The 22,417-nt window shown below is 37.6% G+C and overlaps 1 protein-coding gene across 4 annotated transcripts in view; it reads left to right on the plus strand.

The window, feature by feature from the left end:
* Window positions 1–22,417, plus strand: part of ERBIN (erbb2 interacting protein) — a 92,168-nt gene that overhangs the window by 41,336 nt on the left and 28,415 nt on the right. For all 4 annotated transcript variants that reach the window (XM_081942602.1, XM_081942605.1, XM_081942603.1 and 1 more), the window contains exons 4-16: window positions 4,898–5,015; window positions 8,197–8,275; window positions 9,823–9,912; window positions 11,768–11,824; window positions 13,743–13,806; window positions 14,226–14,300; window positions 15,239–15,383; window positions 16,328–16,400; window positions 16,747–16,876; window positions 18,420–18,535; window positions 19,315–19,384; window positions 20,663–20,762; window positions 22,294–22,415. In XM_081942602.1, the coding sequence (XP_081798728.1) occupies window positions 4,898–5,015; window positions 8,197–8,275; window positions 9,823–9,912; window positions 11,768–11,824; window positions 13,743–13,806; window positions 14,226–14,300; window positions 15,239–15,383; window positions 16,328–16,400; window positions 16,747–16,876; window positions 18,420–18,535; window positions 19,315–19,384; window positions 20,663–20,762; window positions 22,294–22,415 (1,239 nt within the window). The remainder of the gene's footprint in view (window positions 1–4,897; window positions 5,016–8,196; window positions 8,276–9,822; window positions 9,913–11,767; window positions 11,825–13,742; window positions 13,807–14,225; window positions 14,301–15,238; window positions 15,384–16,327; window positions 16,401–16,746; window positions 16,877–18,419; window positions 18,536–19,314; window positions 19,385–20,662; window positions 20,763–22,293; window positions 22,416–22,417) is intronic.

Consider the following 22,417-nt stretch of genomic DNA (forward strand, 5'->3'; position numbering starts at 1 on the left):
GTAAGTGCCTGTTCGCCGCCACCTGGCTCCTGCGGCTTGGGGCCTTCGAAATGGCAGTGAATGGTGCTCTGCAGGGCTGGGGGGGGGGTTGCGTGAGCTGCTGTTCCGCTCTCGCTCACGTGCCTGCCAGCCTCACAATGCCCTGGCCCAGCTCTCTCCGCAGAGCCAGGGCACTGCTGCCGCATGGCTTTTTCTGCGGCTTCCAAACTGAGTCTTCCGGCAGTGGCCGCTCTGGGCGTACGCTCTATGTTTGTACGCTCTGCCAGCAGCTGGCCCACAACCATAGAGCATACGCCCAGAGTGGCCACTGCCAGAACATTCGGTTTGGAAGCCGCAGAAAAAGCCATGCAGCGGCGGTGGCAGCAGAGGTGCCCTGGCCCTGCGGAGAGAGCCTGGGCCAGGGCATTGTGAGGCTGGCAGGTGCATGAGCGAGAGCGGAACAGCCGCTCACGCAACCCCCCTCCAGCCATGCAGAGCGCCATTCCCTGCCATTTCGAAGGCACCAAGCTGTGGGAGCCGGGAGCGGTGAACAGGCGCTCACGCGGCTTGGCGATACCCGTAGGTCAGTGAATGGCGCTGTGCCCGGCTGGAAAGGGGGTTTGCCAGGTGGCTGCTCATGAGTGTGGTTGCTTCATGGCTGCTGTGTTGCGCTGCTGTGACAGCTGTGCCCGGCTCTTTGGGAGCCCGCTTGCAAGAGAGCAGCCGCCCGGAAACCCCAAAACAATAAACCCTCCCCTCAAAATAAGGCCCAAGCCATATTTTGTGTGTAAAAAGAAAACAAGACCCTGGCTTATTTTTGGGGAAAGACGGTAAAATCACAGAATAACTGTATTTAAAAATGTACCTTAGGAAGATGTTTTTATCTGCCATAAATCTTCCAGAGATGGCAAATTTACGTAAATTACATTTTGAAATGTGTGCTATAATCAGGAATATGTGATTGAATATTTTATATAAATTGACTTTATGATCCTAGCCTTATTTTTACTTCTTAAGTGATTATCACTTCCCAATTTAATATACAGCATTTTTCCAGAAAAAAATTAAGGTTTTTCTCTTCAAAAGGGGATCTTGTAGACATGAGAAAGCCTACCAACTTTGATTAAGCTGTGCATGCTTTTACATGTACACAGATTTATACTTTCTCCTTCCAAGTTTCCCTTTTTCAGAGATACAGGTTCTGTGCCATTAATGATTATCTTTTCTTGATAAGGCACTTGTTGGCCTACAGAATGGGAAAACAGGTTACTATGGTCTGTTTTATGGGATACACCATGTTTCAGTTTATGAAGGCAAGGACATGGACAAGAAACCTGTACCTGACTGACTGACAACACACTCTGTGATCTCTGGTGATGTGGCCTCGGTTGAGCTGGCTGAGGGATTGAGTGGGTGGATGCAGGGAGTGGTAAACGAATTTTGCATGAGAGAGTAGTACATCAGACCGCAAGGTCTGTCTTTCTGCTCCTCAGGAAACATTGCCTGGATTGTCTCAAAGTACCTGAGTATGTAATAGTTTTGCATTTCTTAGAGGATACTGATTATTGCTTTTAAATTAAAGCTTATTGAACACATTTTTATGAAAATAAAACAATGCGGCTATTAGAAAAGAAACAGAAAATAAGAAAGAAATTAAGAAATAGAAGTAGAAAAGAAAGAAAGGATTATAAAGCAACTTCCAATCTTCTCCACAGTGGTCATAAATGCATTTATATTTTACCTTCTCTCTCTAAGGTTGCATCATAATTTTCACAAGGTTCACAAAATTCCCAAGGAGTAGTTGTTTCTCTAATCAAAGGAAGTTAATTTTGCCGTTATCTTTATAAACCTTTCTTCTATTGTGGTTATTTTAGAGTCTTTATATTTTTGCAGATTTATTTTATTCCCTTTGATCTTGGTTCAGCCCTGGTTTTGGGACAGAGACAGCTATGGATAGATTTATTTACTTATTTATTTAACTCAATTTAGGTGCTGATTCCAGACAGCTCACAATATAATAAACCATAAAAATACAATACAAAACAAAATGGAATCCGGTTACTAGTCTACACAAAAACATAGACAACAATACAGCCAGTAAAGGGCTCCATGCATTTTAACCCAAGGCCTGGGAAAACAATAGTGTTTTTAAAGACTTTTGGATTGCCATGACAAAGAAGGCACATTTCTGGAATCCCTATAGATAGTACTGTTTAAAGGAACCTGGAGCATGCCAAATCTGCCAGCACATACTGAATAGGCAGAAACATTGGCTGTCTGTCAAATGAGCTGGTTCTTAAGTGTAGCTAAATGAGATGGATGGTCTGTTATGGGAATTGAGGTAAAGAAAATGTGAGTTTATTTATTCTGTTGGATTTCTCAGCAGCTTTTGGTATTGCTGATATAGTACTTTTCTGGGCTGCCTCTGTGAGTTGGTAACTGGGGGACACTGTATTACAATGATACTCCCTCTAGTTGCAAGGAGAGTTTTGGAGAGTAATACTAGGCAAGTGTACTTTACACCCTATGCCAATGATGGTAAACCTATAGCACGCGTGCCACAGGTGGCATGCAAAGCCATTTCCGAGGGCAAGTGAGGCGTTGCCCTATCAGCTCCAGCGTGCATGTGCGCTAGCCCGCTGATTTTAAGCCTTGACTTTTGGCCGTTTTTCACCCTCCGGAGGGCAACCTGGAAGTCCATTCCCGAACTTCTGGTTTGCATCTTGGGCCATTTTTCGCCCTCCCCAGGCTTCTAGAAAACCTCTGGAGCCTGGGGAGAGTGAAAAATGGACCTACCGGGTCCACTGGAAGTCGGAAAATGGGCTGTTTGTGGCCTCAGGAGGGAGCGGGAGGGCCCGTTTTCACCCTTCCTAGGTTCCAAAAAAGCCGTGTGTGCATGCACGGGTTGTCAGTTCCTGCCAGCCCAAAGGCCTGGAGCTGCCATTCAGGGAGAAACCCGGGCCAGCTGCCAAGACTCACCAGGCTTCACTCCTACACAAACAGCTGAGTAAATCTACAAAGCTAGTGATAACTGACTGACAACAATCCACGATTAATTGCCGGGTAGTTTTTGTTTTCGGTTACGAGGGGATGGGTGTGCGCTCGTGCGGGTTGCATGTTATTCTAATTACTAAGTAATGATAAAAGGTGATGGGGAGCACTGGGTGGAAGCTCTGACAATTTATTCATTGCCTTAGTGCTTTGTTGGTCAGTTTGTGCCGAAGGAAGAATACAAACTGCACTTCAAACCGTTTCTGTGTTTGGCTGTTTTTATTAACCCTTCGGAACCTGACACGGGGCAGAGGGGGGGGGGTCACAGGCGCATGCACAGGGGGAACGGTGTGGGGGCATTAAATTATAGGGGTGGACATGAGAGCGCGTGCAATAGCGTGCTTTTGGCACCCGAGGTGAAAAAGGTTCGCCATCACTGCCCAATGCTATTGGGTGCCTCAAGGCACACTCTCCCCCCATATTATTTAAAGTGTTTGTAAAGCCATTAAGAGTCATCAAAATTTGGGGGACTAAATATCACCCTTGACTTGATTTCTCTGTATCATTCAAATTAGGAGAGGTGGTGCAGTGCCGTGTGCCGTAATGATCAGGAGAAACAAAGACTTAATCCTAATAATATTGAGACTGGTGTGTGTGTGGCTCCTGCTTTGGGAATTGTGGAGCTGATTTTGTTCCATAAGGGGTTGTATTTACTTAGAAGTAACAGATACATGATATTTGGATGTCCTCTGCACTGCAGTGCACTGCCTGCCATTTACTACCAAGCTAGCTTTATAATTTTTTTATGTTATTTGAGACTAGTCCTCAAATATAGTGACCTCAATTGCAACTGGCAACTTGGTTGTTAAACAAAGCAGATACTGAATGAAACTCTGGCGTTGCTTACCATCTTACTTCAACTTTCCTTTGCTTTACAGGCTTGTGAAGGTCATAAACACAAGGATTGGGTGGAAAGTTACTTTTTCATCACTGTTGTAACTACAAATAGTTATTCTATGAGATAGTTGCTAAACAAACTAAACCTGTAAGAGATCTGCCAGATTATTAACCTCAGGAAGGACTTGCAACCTTTACTGAGAAATGCTGAATGTCATCTGATGGCTATTCCCGGTCTGTTCTTTTCAGTGAAAGTTCTACACCCTGAAATGCTTTTCCCCTGAAATTTGAGGAAGCATCTACTTATTATACTATTGTTTAGGCACCAGATGAAAACTTGTCCTTTCAAGCCATAGATTCAATACTGTTTTATTAGTTCATTGTTCCCCAACATGACTGTCATCCAGCTGTATTAACTTCATCTCCCAGATTTCTCGGTAATACGTCATGCTGGCAGGGAAGTTATATAATGACTAATTTCAGTTGTTACATAAATCTGTACTGTAGGAAAGTTAGGAAACTTGTATTTAGATTAATTGAAGGCTTGTTGCAAACTTTTGATTTTTCAAACTTTTGTCAGACCAGATAGGTTGGAAAAGGGTCAGAGGAGGGGAAGTGCTGGTGTTTGACCTTGACTATACCAGTATAAATTCTTACAGGTTATTAGGGACAGTCTCCAATTGTCCGATTATTCATAGAATTTATATTGGACTACACCAAGGAATCTCCAAAAGCTGGCTGCTGCTGGTGGAAATCACATGTTTGTCATGCTTCCATTTTTATAAATACAAGCTCTAGTCTAATCTTACGAGCATGAATAAAATCATATGTGCCTGATAAAAATAAATGCGCCAATCATTATAAGTTATAATATTAACTATAAGTGTTACTTATTGAATGTTACAATATTAAATTATAGATTATTATTTTCACAATGTTGTTCAACACAATGTTTTTTACAGATAATTTTGAAGATTCATAAGTTTTGCGCCTCCTTAACAGTTTTGCTTATATTTTTTTGTCTCAATAGCAACTTTTTAACTGTCAGTCTCTATACAAGTTGAGTTTGCCGGACAATGATTTAACAACATTGCCTGCATCCATAGCAAATCTCATTAACCTCAGGGAACTGGATGTCAGCAAAAATGGTGAGTTTTTCCTAATATTATCATGAACACTAAGGAACAAGTTTGTTTGTTTGTTTATTGGATTTATATGCCGCCCTTCTCCCAAAGGACTCAGGGTGGCGTACAACATTAAAAACACATATTACAAAAGTTAAAAAGGAAATTAGATAGAGTATCCAAAACAAAACCAAATTAATATTAACAATAACATTTTAAAAATTAGATTAAAATTAACAATTAAATCAATCATTTATTTTATTTTGTTCAGGCCAGGCCGACTTACTGGAAAAACCAACTTTTTAGGGCGCGTCGGAAGGACCGGAGGTTGGGGATTATGCGAAGCTCCAGGGGCAGCTCATTCCAGAGGGAAGGCTCTCCCACAGAGAAGGCTCTCCCCCTGGGGGTCGCTAGCCGACACTGTCTGGCTGACGGAACCCCGAGGAAGCCAACTCTGTGGGATCGCACTGGACGGTGGGAGGCTACAAGGTCATAAAAATAGACATTTAGGTTTCTGAATCTATGGAAATAACTTTGGGTTCAAAGGTCCGAAGTGTGATAGTACATGACATATTTTTTATTGAATCAATTAATTTCACCAAAAACACTTTTCATCTTTCTTTTAGAAAGGAATGTGCTTTGGCATGACAAAACTGAAGTTAAAAGAAAGTAACCTGTATAATGGTTTTCTATGCAAGCAGACTAAATTGGAGATTGCAGTTATGGAAGATGTATATATTTTAAATCACAATAACTGGAGAACTCTTATCTGCTTGCACAAGAAACATTTTTGTGTTTGTTACTGCATAATGTACTGTAACAGACACATTTTATTTGTTTGTTACAGTGTGTTAGTCATTATACCATCCTGGCAAATTACCATTCTATGGACAAATCTATTTAGTTTTCTTGATATGCCATTGTCATCTTCGGTGATAACTTTATGACACCTTTATGGTTTCCTGGTGACCTGCCATCCAAGTACCAAACAGGTCTGTCCATGTTTACCTTTGCAAGATCAGTAAAAATTGCTTAAATACTTCCACTTAACTGAACAAAAACAATATCAAATCCAGTTTGACTCCTGCTGCATTTATTCAGACATGCAAGAAGAAGGGGAACACGTAGGTGCAGAACGAATTCTGTTTTATAAGTAATACACACCTAAGTTGCAAACCCAAATTGACATTAATTATTGCTTGAATAAATTACATTTGGTTAGAAGAAATACACTGCTAGAATTGTGACTTGCAACAATTACCTCAATTTGTGATATTTTTTGTTTAGAATTTAAGCATCTCTGTTCCATTTCTCCTTCTTTCCCACTGGCAGTTGGTTAGCATTCCATGTTTATTCTTAATTGGGCAGGTGTTATGTGTTCTCTCTTGTCTCTAAATACTTTTTATTTAATAATTTTCTATGTGTTAACAAATAATAGGACTTCCCCAAATCTGCTTTTAGTAGGGCCTTCCTGAGAACTGAAATTGCTGTAAATATTTGTGATCTATTCCAATTGCTGATTCTGTTGTAAAGTTATATGGTGGTCTTTCTTTTTGTTGCCTAGATTTTCAGTTTCATATGAAAATGTCATAACTAGGTACACTATTTTGACAGCTAGACAAAATTTCACACTTTCTTTGTTGGACAAACAAATAAAATGTTCAGTGTTTACAATTTCAGTATAACATTTTCCACAATTCTGAACTCTGAGGGGCATTAAAAAAACATAGATAACTTATAAAACATTGATTTAGATTGCTCCTTTATCGAGTCCAGGGTGGCCCACGGGGCTACCCTGGAAACAGTGAAGGATGCTGCCACGGTGCCTCTGACAGCCAAAACGGAGCTCGGAGTGGCTGCTCTTTTGCTGGCAGAGGGCTGCAGGAGGTTGTTGGCTGAAAATCCCCCCTCCCCCGGGAGTGTGCACAGTCCCCCTGGGCTCCGTTTCCTCTGGCAGAGAGCTGCAGGACGCTGTTGTGGCCACAAACAGAGCTTGAGAGGCCCACACACAGCCCCCTGGGCTCGTTTTTGCTGGCAAAAGGCTGCAGGAGACCATTGCAACCGAAAACGGGGCCCGGGGAATCAATTAAAACATGGGTTTTAGGTTTTGTTTTCACAAAGGAAAAATCTGAATGGGTGCTTTTACTAGGGACTTTAGATATATTGTTTCAAATGCCTTATTGCTATATTTAGTTTTGAATTTATTATTATGTACCATCTTAAATATAGAATGGAACAGATGAGTTGCCTTTTTTAAAAAAGATGTCTGCATTGTAACTAAGTGATAAATTCCATATTCAAAGTGTAATGTTTCAAGTTTCATTGTTCCTTGACTATTCCATACTGAGCAAAAGCTTAAGGCAGATAGACAGAAAATCTATTTTTTATTATTTCAAAATTGATACTGACTGAAAGGATGCTCACAAGGAATTCAGTTCCTCATGAAGAGCTTATGTTATTTCTAGAAGCTGATAGAAGGAAATAAATACTGTGCCACAAAACTTGCTTCTAAGATCTTTGTGCCACTATTTTAAATGTGGTTAGGAATTAATTAATACATTTACATTGAACTATAATAAGCAGTTCATTGCTTATTTTGGTTCAATTTTTTACTATCTTTTAATATTAGCTAATCAAATACAAACTTTGTAGTTTATATTTAACAAATGCTTTTGCAGTTACATTTTTATCCAAGAATGCTGTGCCTATTGTAGTTCAATAAAATTTTGAAATGAAAAATAAGTTTAAAGATTGCTGCTACAGTATAAATGCACCTTCATAGTAGCAGTCATTATTACTACTCAACTTTGTCTAATTTACAGAAAAGTCATGATTGCACAATTGAAGAGAAATAGTTGTGCAACACTATACATACACACACACACACACACACCACAATAAAGAATTATGAAGAAATGAAACAAATTTGTAGGCTATACATTTATAGGCAAGTATATATCAATAAATAGAAGCCATAATTTTTTACAGTCATGCATGGCTAAACTATATGAGTAAATTCTGCAGACCACTGCATAATTTGAGCCATATATTTGTCTTTCCAATTATGAAATGTAAGCCTTTTGGCTATAAATAAGGTACAGAAAATCCATTTTATTTGTTTAGATGTCAACTCCCATGTAATATCTTAATAACATAAACCCACATTACTAATTTTCTGATACTTTTTAATGTTCTGATTCTACAGGTATACAAGAGTTTCCAGAAAATATCAAGAACTGTAAAGTTTTAGCAATTGTTGAGGCCAGTGTAAATCCTATTTCAAAGTAAGTTTTGTTGTAATAATTTTTTTAAAAATTATTTGCACAATGAGTATTACTGTGTTTCCCCGAAATTACGATATGTCCTGATAATAAGACCATGCCATATTTTTCCTGTGGGCAAAAATATACGCCCTCCCCCAATAATAAGCCCCCTGGACACCCCCCCCCCTCCAGCCTGGCAGAGCGCCACTCACCAACCTAGCGATATCCCGAAGGCACAAAGCTGCAGGAGCCAGGGGGGAGGAGGGCAAAGGCACTCACATTGCTTGATGCCTTTGGGATACCGTAAGGTTGGTGGGTGGCACTGTGCCCAGCTGGAGTGGGGGGTTGCTAGGCAGCTGATCTCATGAGCAGCCACCCGGCAATGCTCCTTTCCAATTGGGCAGAGCGCCACTCACCGACCCAGTAATATCCCAAAGATGCTAAGCCATGAGGCACTCTGCCCGGCTGGAAATAGAGGTTGCATGAGCACTTGTTCTGCCTCCAGCCTGCGTGCTTCCCTGCCTCACCATGCCCAACTCTCCCTGTAGGGCTAGGCAAGGGTGCCGCCCCCACCGCCCCACTGCCGCTGCCGCCACCATGCTCCAAGCATAACTGGCTTCCAAACTCCGGAGATCAGCTGCCGAGTCTTCCAGGAGCAGCCGCTGTGGGACTACGCTCTATGGTTGAGGGATGGCTGTTGGAAGACTCTGTCTTCCCGCAGCCAGCCCACAATCATACAGCGTAGTCCCAGAGCGGCCGCTGCCGGAAGACTCGGATCTCCGGAGTTTGGAAGCCAGTTGTGATCGGAGAATGGTAGCGGCGGCAGTGGGGCTTTGGTGGCAGCAGCAGCGGGGCCATGCCAGCACCGGTGCCCTGGCCCAGCCCTGCAGGGAGAGTTGGACATGGTGAGGCAGGGAGGCATGCGAGCTGGAGGCAGAACAAATGCTCGCGCAACCTCTCTTTCCAGCCGGGCAGAGCGCCACGCGGCTTAACACCTTTGGGATGTTACTGGGTCAGTGAGTGGCGCTCTGCCCGGCTGGAAAGGGGCATTGCCGGGTGGCTGCTCATGAGCGTGGTCATCTCATGACGGCTTTATTGTGCTGCTGTGACAGTGCGACACACCCATTTGCCCCTGAGGCTGTGCCCGGCTCTTTGGGCGCATGCTTGTAAGAGAGCAGCCACTCGGCAACCCCAAACCAATAAGGCCCTCCCGATAATAAGGCCAAGCAAATTTGGGGGGTGGGTCAAAAGAAAATAAGACTCTGTCTTATTTTCGGGGAAACACGGTACATTTCTCAGGTTGTCTCTCTCTGTAGCTATTAGAAGGACAGCTTGAATGGGTCAGAATGGTAAAAGCTGTATATGGCCCATACAAAATACCTTAGTACCATCTACCTCAGTCTATTCACCACTCGGGAATCTCAAAATGTAGCAAATAGGGTTGACCAAAACTTCAAAGGAGTGCTTTATTTGGTGATGCTTTAAGCACAGCAATACTTCGGTATTGTTTTCAGATTAAGAATATGATCTTGTATTTGTTAAATTTATCTCTGTTTAAATTTATCTAGGCTTCCAGATGGATTTTCACAGTTGTTAAACCTAGCACAATTATATCTGAATGATGCTTTTCTGGAATTCTTACCAGCCAATTTTGGCAGGTAAGTTGTACATAAGTTTACAAAGGCAAGTCACTAGTAGCTATGAAAGAGGATTGAATGTTGAATCTTCCAAATACTTCAAAACAGTAGACGATGTCCTTGTACTAAAAGATCTTAATTCAGAACGACAATATATCTCAAGTCTCTCTGCACATGGCTGTTGTTAACTTTAAATCAGCATTGAAGTTTACTGCAAAACTGCTATAGGGAGAGGGGGGTTGGCCATTGACTTGAGGCTCTTGCTAGTAATATAGAAATCATATTAAAACTCTAGGAGGAGAATAAGTTGTGATCCACAAGGTCTAACTTTAGACTTTAGCTTGTGTTCATAAGGAAGTCAGGCAGTGATGCACCATGTCTATTCAATTTGGAAATGAACTCATTAGCAAAAAGAACTCTCAAATCCAAATTTTCATCTGCCTAGAATGGCACATAAGGATTTCCCCTTGCGGCTGGCCTTAGCATTCACTCAAAAACCTAGGATGCCTTGTACTAAACTTCCAGAAGATCAAAATAATGGTCTCTGTTAAAACATTCACAAAGTTTCATTGGATAATAAAAGGGCAGGACATTCAGTAAGTCAGGGTTTTAAATAGTTTAGATATTGCCTTTTGGGGTCAGTGCAATGGTCATGCAGGTGTAAAAAAGCTCTCCTGCCATCCTAATTTTCTTCTGTGCAAAAGGTGGAGAATGTCTCTCCTCAACTCTCAAATTATTCCCAGCAAGATCCCTGGCTCAGCTGCTCTGTGGTTCCTAGCTAAATTATTCACAGATGCAAGCTTCACAAATCACGATTATAAAATCAGTGTTCCAAACCCAAAGTTGCATATCCAGTGCAATTTTGAGATAAAAACTGATCACAAGAGGATTGAGTTTAGAGCATGGTTAATCCTATTTAATTATTGACTTCTGTCAGCCAAGGAATGTCAATTGGTGAGTTCCAAGAGGAATGACTTTTCTGCTGTAGTGACCGCCCTCTAGAACAGGGGTTTCCAACCTTGTCAACTTTAAGATCTGTGGACTTCAACTTCCAGATTCCAGCTTTGCTGGCTGAGGAATTCTGGGAGTTGAAGTCCACAGGTCATAAAGTTGCCAAGGTTGGAGACCCCTGCTCTAGAATACCTGCTCTTCTGATGGCCCTGACACTGCTTGTCTTTTGGAAGATTTTGCAGACCTACATGGCCAGACCTGGGGTTCAGTGTGTATGAAGGGCCCCATTTCTTGGTTAGGCTGACACTAACTAATTATACTATCTGATGGCTACTATTTATATTTAATTTTTTATTTATATTGTATTTTAATTGTTTTTCTGATTGGTCATCCCTAATCCGAGTTACTGGCTTGAGAATACAAAGTAGATGAATAATTGAAGTTCTGTTTTATTCCTAACATCCTAGAGGATATTAAATAAAAGGAATTCAGAGATTAAGATCAATTTTAAATACTTGTAAGGAGAAAAAAAGCCTGCATACTTATTTTGATCATTAGGAAGAATAGGCTAACATCATAATTGGACAACCCTGTTGCTCAGAAATAGAGAAGATTCCATTCAGGAGGACAAAATCAGTAATTTTAGAGAAAAAATAGTTGAATTTTATGGATTTAAAAAAAATAATTTTAAGTTCTATTTATGTTACATCTTAGAAACCTGTTCTTATAAATTAAAAAAAATCTAAATATTAGAGAAAACAAGCAGCATGATTTAAAAGGCTGTATTTTAACACAGTTCTTTATTAGCTAAGGTCACAAATTTATGTTTTAATAGATTAAACTTGCAAATTAAATCAAATCTCTGTAATAATAATAGGTTTATTTCATACTTCTCAAAAAGTAATGCATTGCATTTCTTTTAAAGGTTAACTAAACTCCAGATTTTAGAACTTCGAGAAAACCAGTTAAAAATGTTGCCAAAGTAAGTATACAGTGGTATTTGAATATATTTTGTTATGAATTACTTGAAATATAATGAAAATCAGAATTTTAAAATCAACTTTGATGCTCTAGGACCATTGTCTTTTTTGAGGTTTGTTTCTGTTGGAATTACTATGAATTATTTCTTTTTGGTCTATCTATGCAATTATTCATTTTGACAGTAATTCTACCTTATAGCTGTATTCTCATTGTCCTTTTTTAAATTCTTGCAAGCATGTTTATGCCTGTAATATTTATCATTTAGTTTAAAAAACCATAACCATATTTTAATAACTGCAGTGCAACAGCAGTCCTCAGTTTACAACAAATCTGGGACCAGAATTGCTGTGGCTAGGCATCTAGTTGCAAAGTGTGACAATTACATGATCACATTGCTTAGCAATAGCAATTCCAGCAGCACTGGTTACCGCTGCGAATTATCATGTGACCACGATTTCCTGCCAGCTTTTCCATTGATTCTGCTTGTGGAAAGTGAGCAGAGAAGAAATGGTGATCAGATGATAGCAGTTTACTGGGATATGGTACTCATGTTCTTGTGACTTCAGACTGTTGCTGAATGAATGGTCATAACTTGAGGGGTATCTATAGACAACAATTCTGTTTGTGTTCTCTCAGTTGGTTAGATGTAAATAGCCCCTTTATCTCTCTGTGCCTGTTAATGGCTGATTCGTCTGAAGGCCAGGCTTCCAGGAATTCTCTAGTATATTTGGAGTTTGCTTGGTCCTGGATGCTCACAGTTTCCCAGTTGAAACTATGATTTAAGTCTACCCATGTGTTGTGAAATTAAAGAGCTTTCATCATGTCTTCTGACTGCTAATTGTTATTCCTGGATGCGCTCTGCTAGTTTTGTTTGTCCTACATAAATGGCAATAATAGTCCTCACATTATATGTTGCAGGTGACTCCTGTTTTTTCTTCTGGTTCTGCTGGATCTTTTGGTTTACTTAGGATTTCTGGAGGGCTTTCGTTGGTTTACAGTAGTAGCAACAATAACCGTAATGGTTGTAATAGTGTGTTTATGGTTTTTGATGGTAGCGTTGGCAATGTTATCCTTTTCCACAGCTTGTGTTGATTGTGCTATATTGGTCTGAGGTTGAGACACTTGATAAAGTTGATGGGGTATCCATTTTGTTGGGGAAAATTGTACAGATGATTTGATTCCTTTTCTGGTGTTTGGGGTTGCTGCAGTTGTTTGTCCTCGCCTAAATAGTGTTCTTGCTCAGTTTCTATTGTGGAAGGTTGGGTTGTTACTTGGTAATAATAGAATACTTGGTTGGTGTTGGAGCTTTTGGGATAGACTTGTGCTTCTAATTTGCTATTCTAATTCTGCTGATGAGAATATCCAGGAATCATGTTGCTTTTTCTTTTTCCCTTGTGAATTTTATTCCTTTGAAAATGTTGTTGATAGTTTTGTGTGTCTTCTCTAATTAGTCCTTTTTATTATAACAAAAGTGTCATAATTTTGATTTTTAGCTCCTTTTCTATTATATAACAGACTGCCCATTAGTTTTCAGTTTAATTTGTTTTAATTTATCTGTATCCTGCCTTATTATTTTAGCAAATAACTTCCCATAATTTAACTTTGAGCATTTATTTTATTTATAGAATTGCTGCAAATTGGAGGGCATATAAATTTTATCAGTAATTATTACAATTAGATTAAAACACAAGAAATATACTAAGTATATATGCTAGTATTTAGAGCAAAATCATTTAATCTTAGTAGTAAGATAATATGACTGTTTACTTCTTATGAATTCTGATCCTTTTTGGTATGTTTTCTATAACTGTTAAATGTGTAATGCTTATTTAAAAGGCATCAGAATGAGTAGATGAAAATAAGATATAATTGGCATTTCCCTTAAATCTAAGAATTTTTAATCCTTTTCATTTCTGCAGAACCATGAACAGACTGACCCAGTTGGAGAGGCTAGATCTGGGAAGTAATGAATTCACAGAAGTGGTAAGTTGTACTTTCAGTTTCGCTTAAAAGGTCATATCCTTAAATCTTTTAGACAATGACAGATAAGAAGTTGCCTTAACTTTTATATTCTAAGCTAACTGTATTGAATTGTGTCATTTTAAAGCTGACACAATTCACATTTTCCCCAAATTTTATTTGCTATTGGCACAGCATTTTGGTGACACATTGAATGTATGCATTGAAACGACGACTCTAGATTTATGTAATTCAATAAACTGAATAGTTAGTAAAAATATTGAAGATAAAAATAAAGATTTTGAATAGAGAGCAAAACATCTATGTATAAATACATAAAACGAATCAGCAAAATTCTCAGTATTGTTTTCTTAATATTGTATTTTCTGTTAAATATTCTGTTATAAAAATGATTATAATGTATATTTTTTTATTTCTATCAGCCTGAAGTACTTGAACAATTAAGTGGGTTAAAAGAATTTTGGATGGATGATAACAAACTAACACTTGTTCCAGGGGTAATGTATATTTATTATTTTTAGATTTATATTACAACTACCAGGGGTGGGTTCCTGCCAGTTCTAACCTCTTCTATAGAAGAGGTTCCACAAATCTACAGTGCCGTTTAGAATCAGTTCCCTCTCCCTCCCCCTGCCCGTCCGCACATCATCAAGATGAAGAGCGAGAAGAGGAATTCTGGGAGTTGAAGTCCACAAGTCTTAAAGTTGTCAAGTTTGAACACCTCTGGGGTTTTTTCCCCTAAAGGGTGTGTGCTTCAAATGCCAGAATTTCTGAGCCAACATTTTGGTTGCCAAGCAAGTGCGTTGTTAAGTGAGTTTCACCACATTTTACAATTTGGCCACACCCACCCAGTCACATGAATGCCAAGCCACTCCCACTCGGTCACATGGCTGGCAAGCTACCCAGTCACATGGTCAGTAAGCCACTCCCACAAAGCAGGCCACACCTACAGAAGAGGTTCTAAAAAAATTTGAAACCCACCACTGACAACTACTATAACAATTCAGTAGTATGCTTAATGCTTAAATGTATAATTGTATTCAAGAATGCTGGTCACCTTTCCTGAAAGAGATTCATGAAAAAAGTTCTCTTTACATTCAGCAAAAACTCAACAAATATACCTTCGGGATAAAAGTCTGAAAATGACAAGGAGTAATTTTTCTGTGTGACATAGCTTATCACCTTTCTTGAATTCATAGAGAGGGGGAATTGGTTAAAATATTTAGTAGAATCCCACAATGAAATATCTTTTTCTCTAGATTTGGATTCTGTAAAACTTTGATTAAAGTATACATCCTAATTTGTAACAGAGCATAAGTATGATCTGATGTCATAGCAAATAAAAATTGCATTAGAATTGATTTACATGTAGAGTAGGTATATTCATGTTTTAATTCACAAGCTTTGCATTTTACCAGTGTCTCTGTATTTTCAGTTTATGGGCAGTTTGAAGCACTTGACCTACTTGGATATTTCCAAAAACAATATTGAAACTCTTGAAGAAGGTGTTTCAGGATGTGAAAGTTTACAAGACCTGCTATTATCTAGTAATTCACTTCAGCAGCTGCCAGAGTCCATTGGTTTGTATTGTTAGCTATAAATATATCATAACACCATGACCACATTTTGGCATTCTTTATTTCAACATAAATATGCTTTTCTAGCACATAAACCAAAAAACATACCTTGTCTTTTTTTATTTTAAAGAACAATTTTATATTGAAGTTAACTTAAAAGTAATTCATCAGTGGAAACAATTACAGTGGTAGTAATAAAGGAGAATATTTGTAGCTCAGGGTTGGCATGAGGGGTCCTTGGTGCTCTCTGAGCTTGCTGGTTTCCTTGCAAACATTTCATTACCCAAATTAAGTAACATCAGTGCCAGTTTTTCTCTAGACCAGCTCTGATGATGTTACTTAGTTTGAGTAATGAAACATCTGCGAGAAAACAAGCAAACTCAGAGAGCACCAAGGACGCCGTCCCTCATGACAGTGGTTTAACAAATCCAATGTAATGCAGTAGGTGGATTAATATTTCCAAATTGTTTTGCGTTAGTTAGCATGCTGTAAAATACAGCGCCTGCCAGATTTATTAGTCTAGAGTTCTCATTATCCCAGTTCAACTTTGTTTGTGATCAGAGATCCAGCAAAGGGAATACAGAATATAGTATAGGTCTTGTCAATTATTAAATATTTATGGTTTTAGATAGTGCTCTGTAGTAACCATAAGGACACTTGCAAATAAATTGTTTCTCTTTTCCTCAATTGACAGTGTCTATGGATGTCCTTTAATAATAAATAATAATAAAATTAAAAGAAGTACTTTTACCTTTGTAATAAAGTTTGGTTTGATTTTGGTTGCAATTGACCTAGGACTAGAATAATCTTGCTAGTCAGGTTTGCACAGGATACAATGAAATAGTTGCACATAAAAAAGGGAAGATACCTTGAGAGATTGCTTGCTTCCTCTACAGTGATGTAGATTATGTCATGTGACTACGATTTTGATATTTCTTTTATAACAGGTTGTCTAAAGAAATTAACAGTTCTTAAAATTGATGAAAATCAGTTAATGTACTTGCCAGATTCCATAGGAGGGTAAGTATTTCTATATCTCCTTTAGCAAAGAACATGTTATATTTCATTTTAATGGTTCTTTAATGAATAACTTAAATAGAATAGTTTACCTAATGCCTTTCAAATCTATTAATATAGCCATATTTGTATTTGTATCCATTTTGAAGTTTATAATCCTGCATATCCAGTAGGTTTAGATTATTTTGGGGGGGTCTACAGGGATTTGGGATATTGAACTTTGTTCCAATCAGTAGCAATTCAAGTTTCAATTGGTATTGTTTATATTTTCCATACTTGAATTTATATTCTTCTAACAAATAGTTTTATTTTTAATTTATTTTAATTTTATTTATTGAAATTGGTTTAGGTTAACATCAATTGAAGAACTAGATTGCAGCTTCAATGAAATTGAAACTTTGCCTTCATCTATTGGGCAGCTCTCTAACATAAGGACTTTTGCTGCAGATCATAATTTTTTAACACAGTTGCCACCAGAGGTATGCTTTTATTCATGGATCCAGTTGTTTGTGTTTATAGGCTTAGATTATTAAGATTTTTTTTTTTAAATGTGGCTTTAATTTTTTTTTGACATAAACTAGAAACCAACTTTGAAACTCCTGATTCTTGGAAAATTGGTATAAAAATGCTCAAGTACAGAGGGTACTCATCTGCCAAATGATTCATTGTGGCACAAGTTACTCAAAAAGAAGGATGTAAATTTAACAAATGAATAAAAACGAAAACTGCTTGGGAGAGTGTAACTATTTGTAATGCGAAATGGGGAAGCTGGGGAAGGAAATACTTGTTAAAAACTTTTTACCACTTGGAGCACTGTCCTGTATGTGACAAAATGTGCAAAATTGTATATTTGGAAATGAAGGACTCTGTTTTGATGACCATGAAGTACTCTACACCTTTTTTGATCATGCATTAAGACTTTTCTGTTATTAGAATACACAGTTAATCCAAACTTGCTCTTCTACTAATGGAAAGACTTGAAAGAGATAGAGTATGTTTTGCTGATCTCTCTTTCCAGAAACCATGTAGGGATAACATGGTTAGAGATAACAATAAACATCTTGAATTGCACACAGTAGGACACAAGGCATGCTCATACTGCTGCATTCCATACCAATTAAATCTTCCCAGTGATCTTCAAGGACAGCCCTGTGAAGAATGCATTGCAGTACTTGAGTTGTTAGGTGATTGTAGCATAGATCCATGATGGTGAACCTAGAAGTGGCATGCAGAGCCATTCTCTGGGCACATGAGCTATTGCCCGTTGTTCTTCCAGGTTCTGGTGCACTGGCCAACTGGTCTTCCTACGTTCAGGAGCACCAAAAATGGAAGAGCAGCCGGCCAGTGCACATGCCGGGAAGATGATCTTCTGGTTTCCAGCACACATATGCGCACTGGCCAGCTGGTTTTCGTGCACACATGCACGCCAGAAACCAGAAGACCCGGTGACTGGTGTGCATGTGCACGCTGGAAACTGGAAGATCATCTTCCTGGTGTGCGCTGCCATTTTGGCACTCAGTTCACCAACACTGGCCCAGATTATAATTGCCTAAAGGGCCTACCGATTCAGAAAACATAATCTGATTTCATACCAGAAGCAGTTGTGCAAAGGCTTTCTTTTCCTTCTAGTACTAAATGCTTTGGTATTTGAACTTAGAGAGTTGATCATAAAGGACCCAACTGCTAAAGTATATTAGTCTGATTTTATTGGCTTATCTTAATTTGATAGTATCAACTGGATTTCCAGGTTCTGCAGAAGAGTTGTTCAGGACTGATACAGTGGCTGCAGATTGTCTTCCTATAGAAAAAATACATGTAATCTCAATGTGAAATATATTCTCTGCAAAGTATAAAGTCTAAATATGATCAGAAATATGATCTTTTAGCTGTGTTTTCTATCAATTTTGGTAATTCAAAATTGTCATATTGAAATATACTTTTATATTCAACAGCAAAATAGCAATATGTACATTTATTATTGATAAAATAAGCTTCTGCATAATTATCTTTATTTTTTTTCAGATTGGAAGCTGGAAATATGTAACTGTTTTGTTTCTTCATTCTAATAAATTGGAGATTCTTCCAGAGGAAATGGGTGATATGCAGAAATTAAAAGTTATAAATTTAAGTGATAATAGGTTTGTAACTTACATTATTTTGCATGATTATTCTGTTATTCACAATGAAGCTCTGGATGGATATAATCCAATCACTATTTCTCACATAGAATTGTTATAAGCATAAAATGATGGGTTATTCAAATGGAGAATTATTGTTTCTTTGGATGAAGATGGAATGAACACCTAATATATTTTATTTATATAAAGCATACATTATGTAAAATATTTTGATGTATTATTTTATAGTTTCTGTTGGTGGGAAAAGGTATGTCTAGGAAGCGTTAAAAAATGTGACTTAACAATTTAGACAGGAGTGGGCACTGAGGAAAGAGCATAGTTGTTTGCAAGAGAAATGTGCTTTGATTCCAGAATAGTTTGAAGGTTGCAGGGGCTGCAGTTGTGTTGGCAAGAAAAAGGGCAGTATTTCACACCAGGAAGATCAAGTGACAAGTTGAAGACATTATGATGGATTCGCCTCTTTTTTTGCCTTTGTTTTTAATTCATTTATATTATTCAATGATCCAGAGCAGTGTGCAAATGCCTTACTCCTGAATTATTTGAGTTCTGCTTCAGAACTTATTCACAGTCTAGCTGTGTAAAACTGTCTGGAACCACTTAAAAAGCTGAAGTTACCACAAGAATAATTTATAATCCCAATAATAATTAAAAAGAGAAAAATTAAAATGGATAAGAATGTGGAAAGAATGACCATTTTATTGCTGTATTTTAGGAATAAATAATTATTACTGCTTTGATTTGCTGGTTAGCTAAACAATCATCTTGACTTTTATTCACAGATTGAAGTATTTGCCTTATAGCATTTTGCAACTACAACATTTGACTGCTTTGTGGTTATCAGATAATCAGGTAAATGGTATTTGTATTTCATAATTTAATATTTATATTTCCTTTGAAACAGAGTATGCTTTAAAAATAGCACTTGAACTGAAAATACATTGAAAAATTATTTCATAATATTGACTTGTACATTTGATATTTTTATCATGAAGTGTTGTATTGAATATGTTGCCATGTTTCCCAGAAATAAAGTGAAATAACTGTCATCGAGAGAATGTTAGATACTCAAAAAACTCTCTGAGCAGTTATTACTCAGTTTCTTAAGAAATATCTTCCCTTCCTTGTCTATAAAAGTGCAGTTGAAAATACTTGGGTTAGATAATGTTTATTATATTTCTCATTTGCTTGTTAAGTAAAGTTTAAGCCTCCCTCCCTCCCTTCCTCATTCTGTGGCTCATTCTGAGCAGAATGCAGGGTGTGTGTGGAGGAAGGAAGAAAATGTAAGGAAGGAAGGAAAATGTTTCAGTAAAATATAAAAGACAGTTTTACTTACACAGTAAAACATATGCTTGTCTAATTGCTGGAAATTAAGTTCTTTCGTATTTCCATATGAAGAACGAATATCTGAACTTTACTTGTTTCCTCATACATTGAACAAATAACATATTTAATATTCTGTTCCATGACTTTTACTATTGTTTTAATAGGCATATATGATTTTTGTAAATAAGCTCTCTCTAATGACTAATCACCTATATAATATGTGACCCACCTCATATTATATACCCATTGTGGTTATAATTAAACATGAATATTTATTTACTTATTTATCAAATTTACATAGTTGCCCAACTCTCTCTCCCTCTCTCCCCCCTCTTTATTTCAACACATGTTTATCTTATCGTTATATATCTTAGACATTTTTTTGCTATCAACATAAGATTTGTTTTGTGTCCAAACAATTACCAATGACTAATTCCAAATCATGGTTTATCTCTTAATATGAAGTGACAGTACAAATATAATAAATTAACTTTTGGAGCTGTATACAGTTGTCTTTTATCACTATACCTTCAGCACTGAGATAAGATTCTGTGGAGTCAGGCACGTTGAATCATTCAAGTAGGCTTTGTTGCTTTTTCCCACGCTAGCAGATTTTTGCCCCTTTGAGATCTGTAGAGAACAATCATCTAATAATCCAGAGCAAATTTTGAACTGCTCTCAAAGAACCATATTTAATGTTTTACAGCAATTTTTATAAATAATTAGATTAAAAAATGAATTATAGTAGCTTAACCTGTATAATCTATATATGTATTCATAAATGTTCCCTTCTTTCATTCACAGTCTAAACCTCTCATTCCACTTCAAAAAGAAGTTGATCCAGAAACACAGGAAACTGTTGTTACTAATTATATGTTCCCACAACAACCAAGATCTGAAGATGGTAAGAATTATATTTATTGATTATTATACAAAATGCTACTTGGAATAAAAAATGCTTAGATTGGGTTTGTTTGCCTTACCTTAGAAATTCAAAATACCTGCAAAGGTCTTTAACATGTTTCATGGGAGAAACAAGAATTAACAATATTTAAATTCTGTAGCTCTCACCAGTATAATAGTGATATGATGACCATTAAGATTCTGAAAGATTTTTAGGTTTTGGCTCACAGACTTGTGAGGCAGCATCTAAACAACTGTTGTTTAAGGCATATTACACTATAACTTTACAGCACTTATAAATGAATGTGTTTTGTGTCTATGTTCTGGACATGCTCTGAGCATTGAGTAAAGAATAAATTGGAAGTTATAGCTCAGATTAAAATCAGTAGTTCACATCTACTGTCTCATATCAAAGGGAAAAAACAAGGTACAATTTAAACTGCATAAAGAAGAAATCCTCGTGAAATAATTGGGAGCTGCCTGAAATTTTGCCTTCTGGAATACATTAGGAATAACCACATTATCTGTTTTATAAATTGCTTCATGCTTTATCAAGTCTTAATTGGGATGAGAAGATGAATAGATTCATTGTGCATAATTTCTCTCATTACTGTTTATAAACATAGATAATTGTAGCCCTTAGGACAGTCTGAGTGCAATATCTGGTCCAAAATATAAATTAACAAATTTGAAAAAACAACAACAAGTGGTTATTTCCTCAGCAGTCTTTCAGTTGTAGAGAATTCTGAAATTGTGATACTTAGAGCAATTAGTAAAATTAGTCCTCAACTTACAATGATAATGGAGCTGGCCAATTATGTCATAAGTCATGGCAGTCATAAAGCGGGCCCTCACATGACTGACCCTATTTTATGACCTTTTTTGTGATGGTTGTTAAGCAAACACCATACTTATAAAGTGATTGCTGCAGATGTTAAATGACTGCCAGGATCATTAACAAATTTATTTGCTGTCGGGCATCTTTGCTGAAAATCAGAAGTAAATGTGTTTTCAGCAAAAACATCATGAGTTGGGATCATATGACAGCAGGATGCTGCAAACAGCCATAAATGTGGGCAAGTTGCCAAGTGCCCAAATGCAGTCACGTGTGTGTGTGTGTGTGTGTGTGTGTGTGTGTGAGAGAGAGAGAGAGAGAGAGAGAGCGTGAGCGCAGAACTGGGTTGTAAGTACCTTTTGAGGGGGGTTCTGCTGTAACTTTGAATGATCACCAAGTAAATTGTCATGTTTAGGACTGTCTATAAACATTTCATTTTTTTAAAAACAAGATTAAGTTATGAGTTTTCAGATCTAAATATTTTTCATTTGATTTCAGTAAAGTTTATCAGATCTTGACTATCCCTGTTGCCAGGTAGTAATGGAAATGGAAACTTCATTCATTTCAAATTGGAGCTTGGGCTTTAGCTGTTTATAGTGCATTCTGTCTGTTTTGTTAAGGAGGATTTTAAGAAATGCTACGTGCTGTTGTATGAATTACTTTATTTTCTCTAACTTACCTTTATACTTTTATTCAGTTATGTTCATATCTGATAATGAAAGTTTCAATCCTTCACTGTGGGAGGAACAAAGGAAGCAGCGTGCTCAGGTGGCTTTTGAATGTGATGAAGATAAAGATGAAAGAGAAGCACCACCTAGAGT

This window comes from Natrix helvetica (assembly GCF_964273705.1).
Source record: "Natrix helvetica genome assembly, chromosome: 2".
NCBI classification, from domain to species: Eukaryota; Metazoa; Chordata; class Lepidosauria; order Squamata; family Natricidae; genus Natrix; species Natrix helvetica.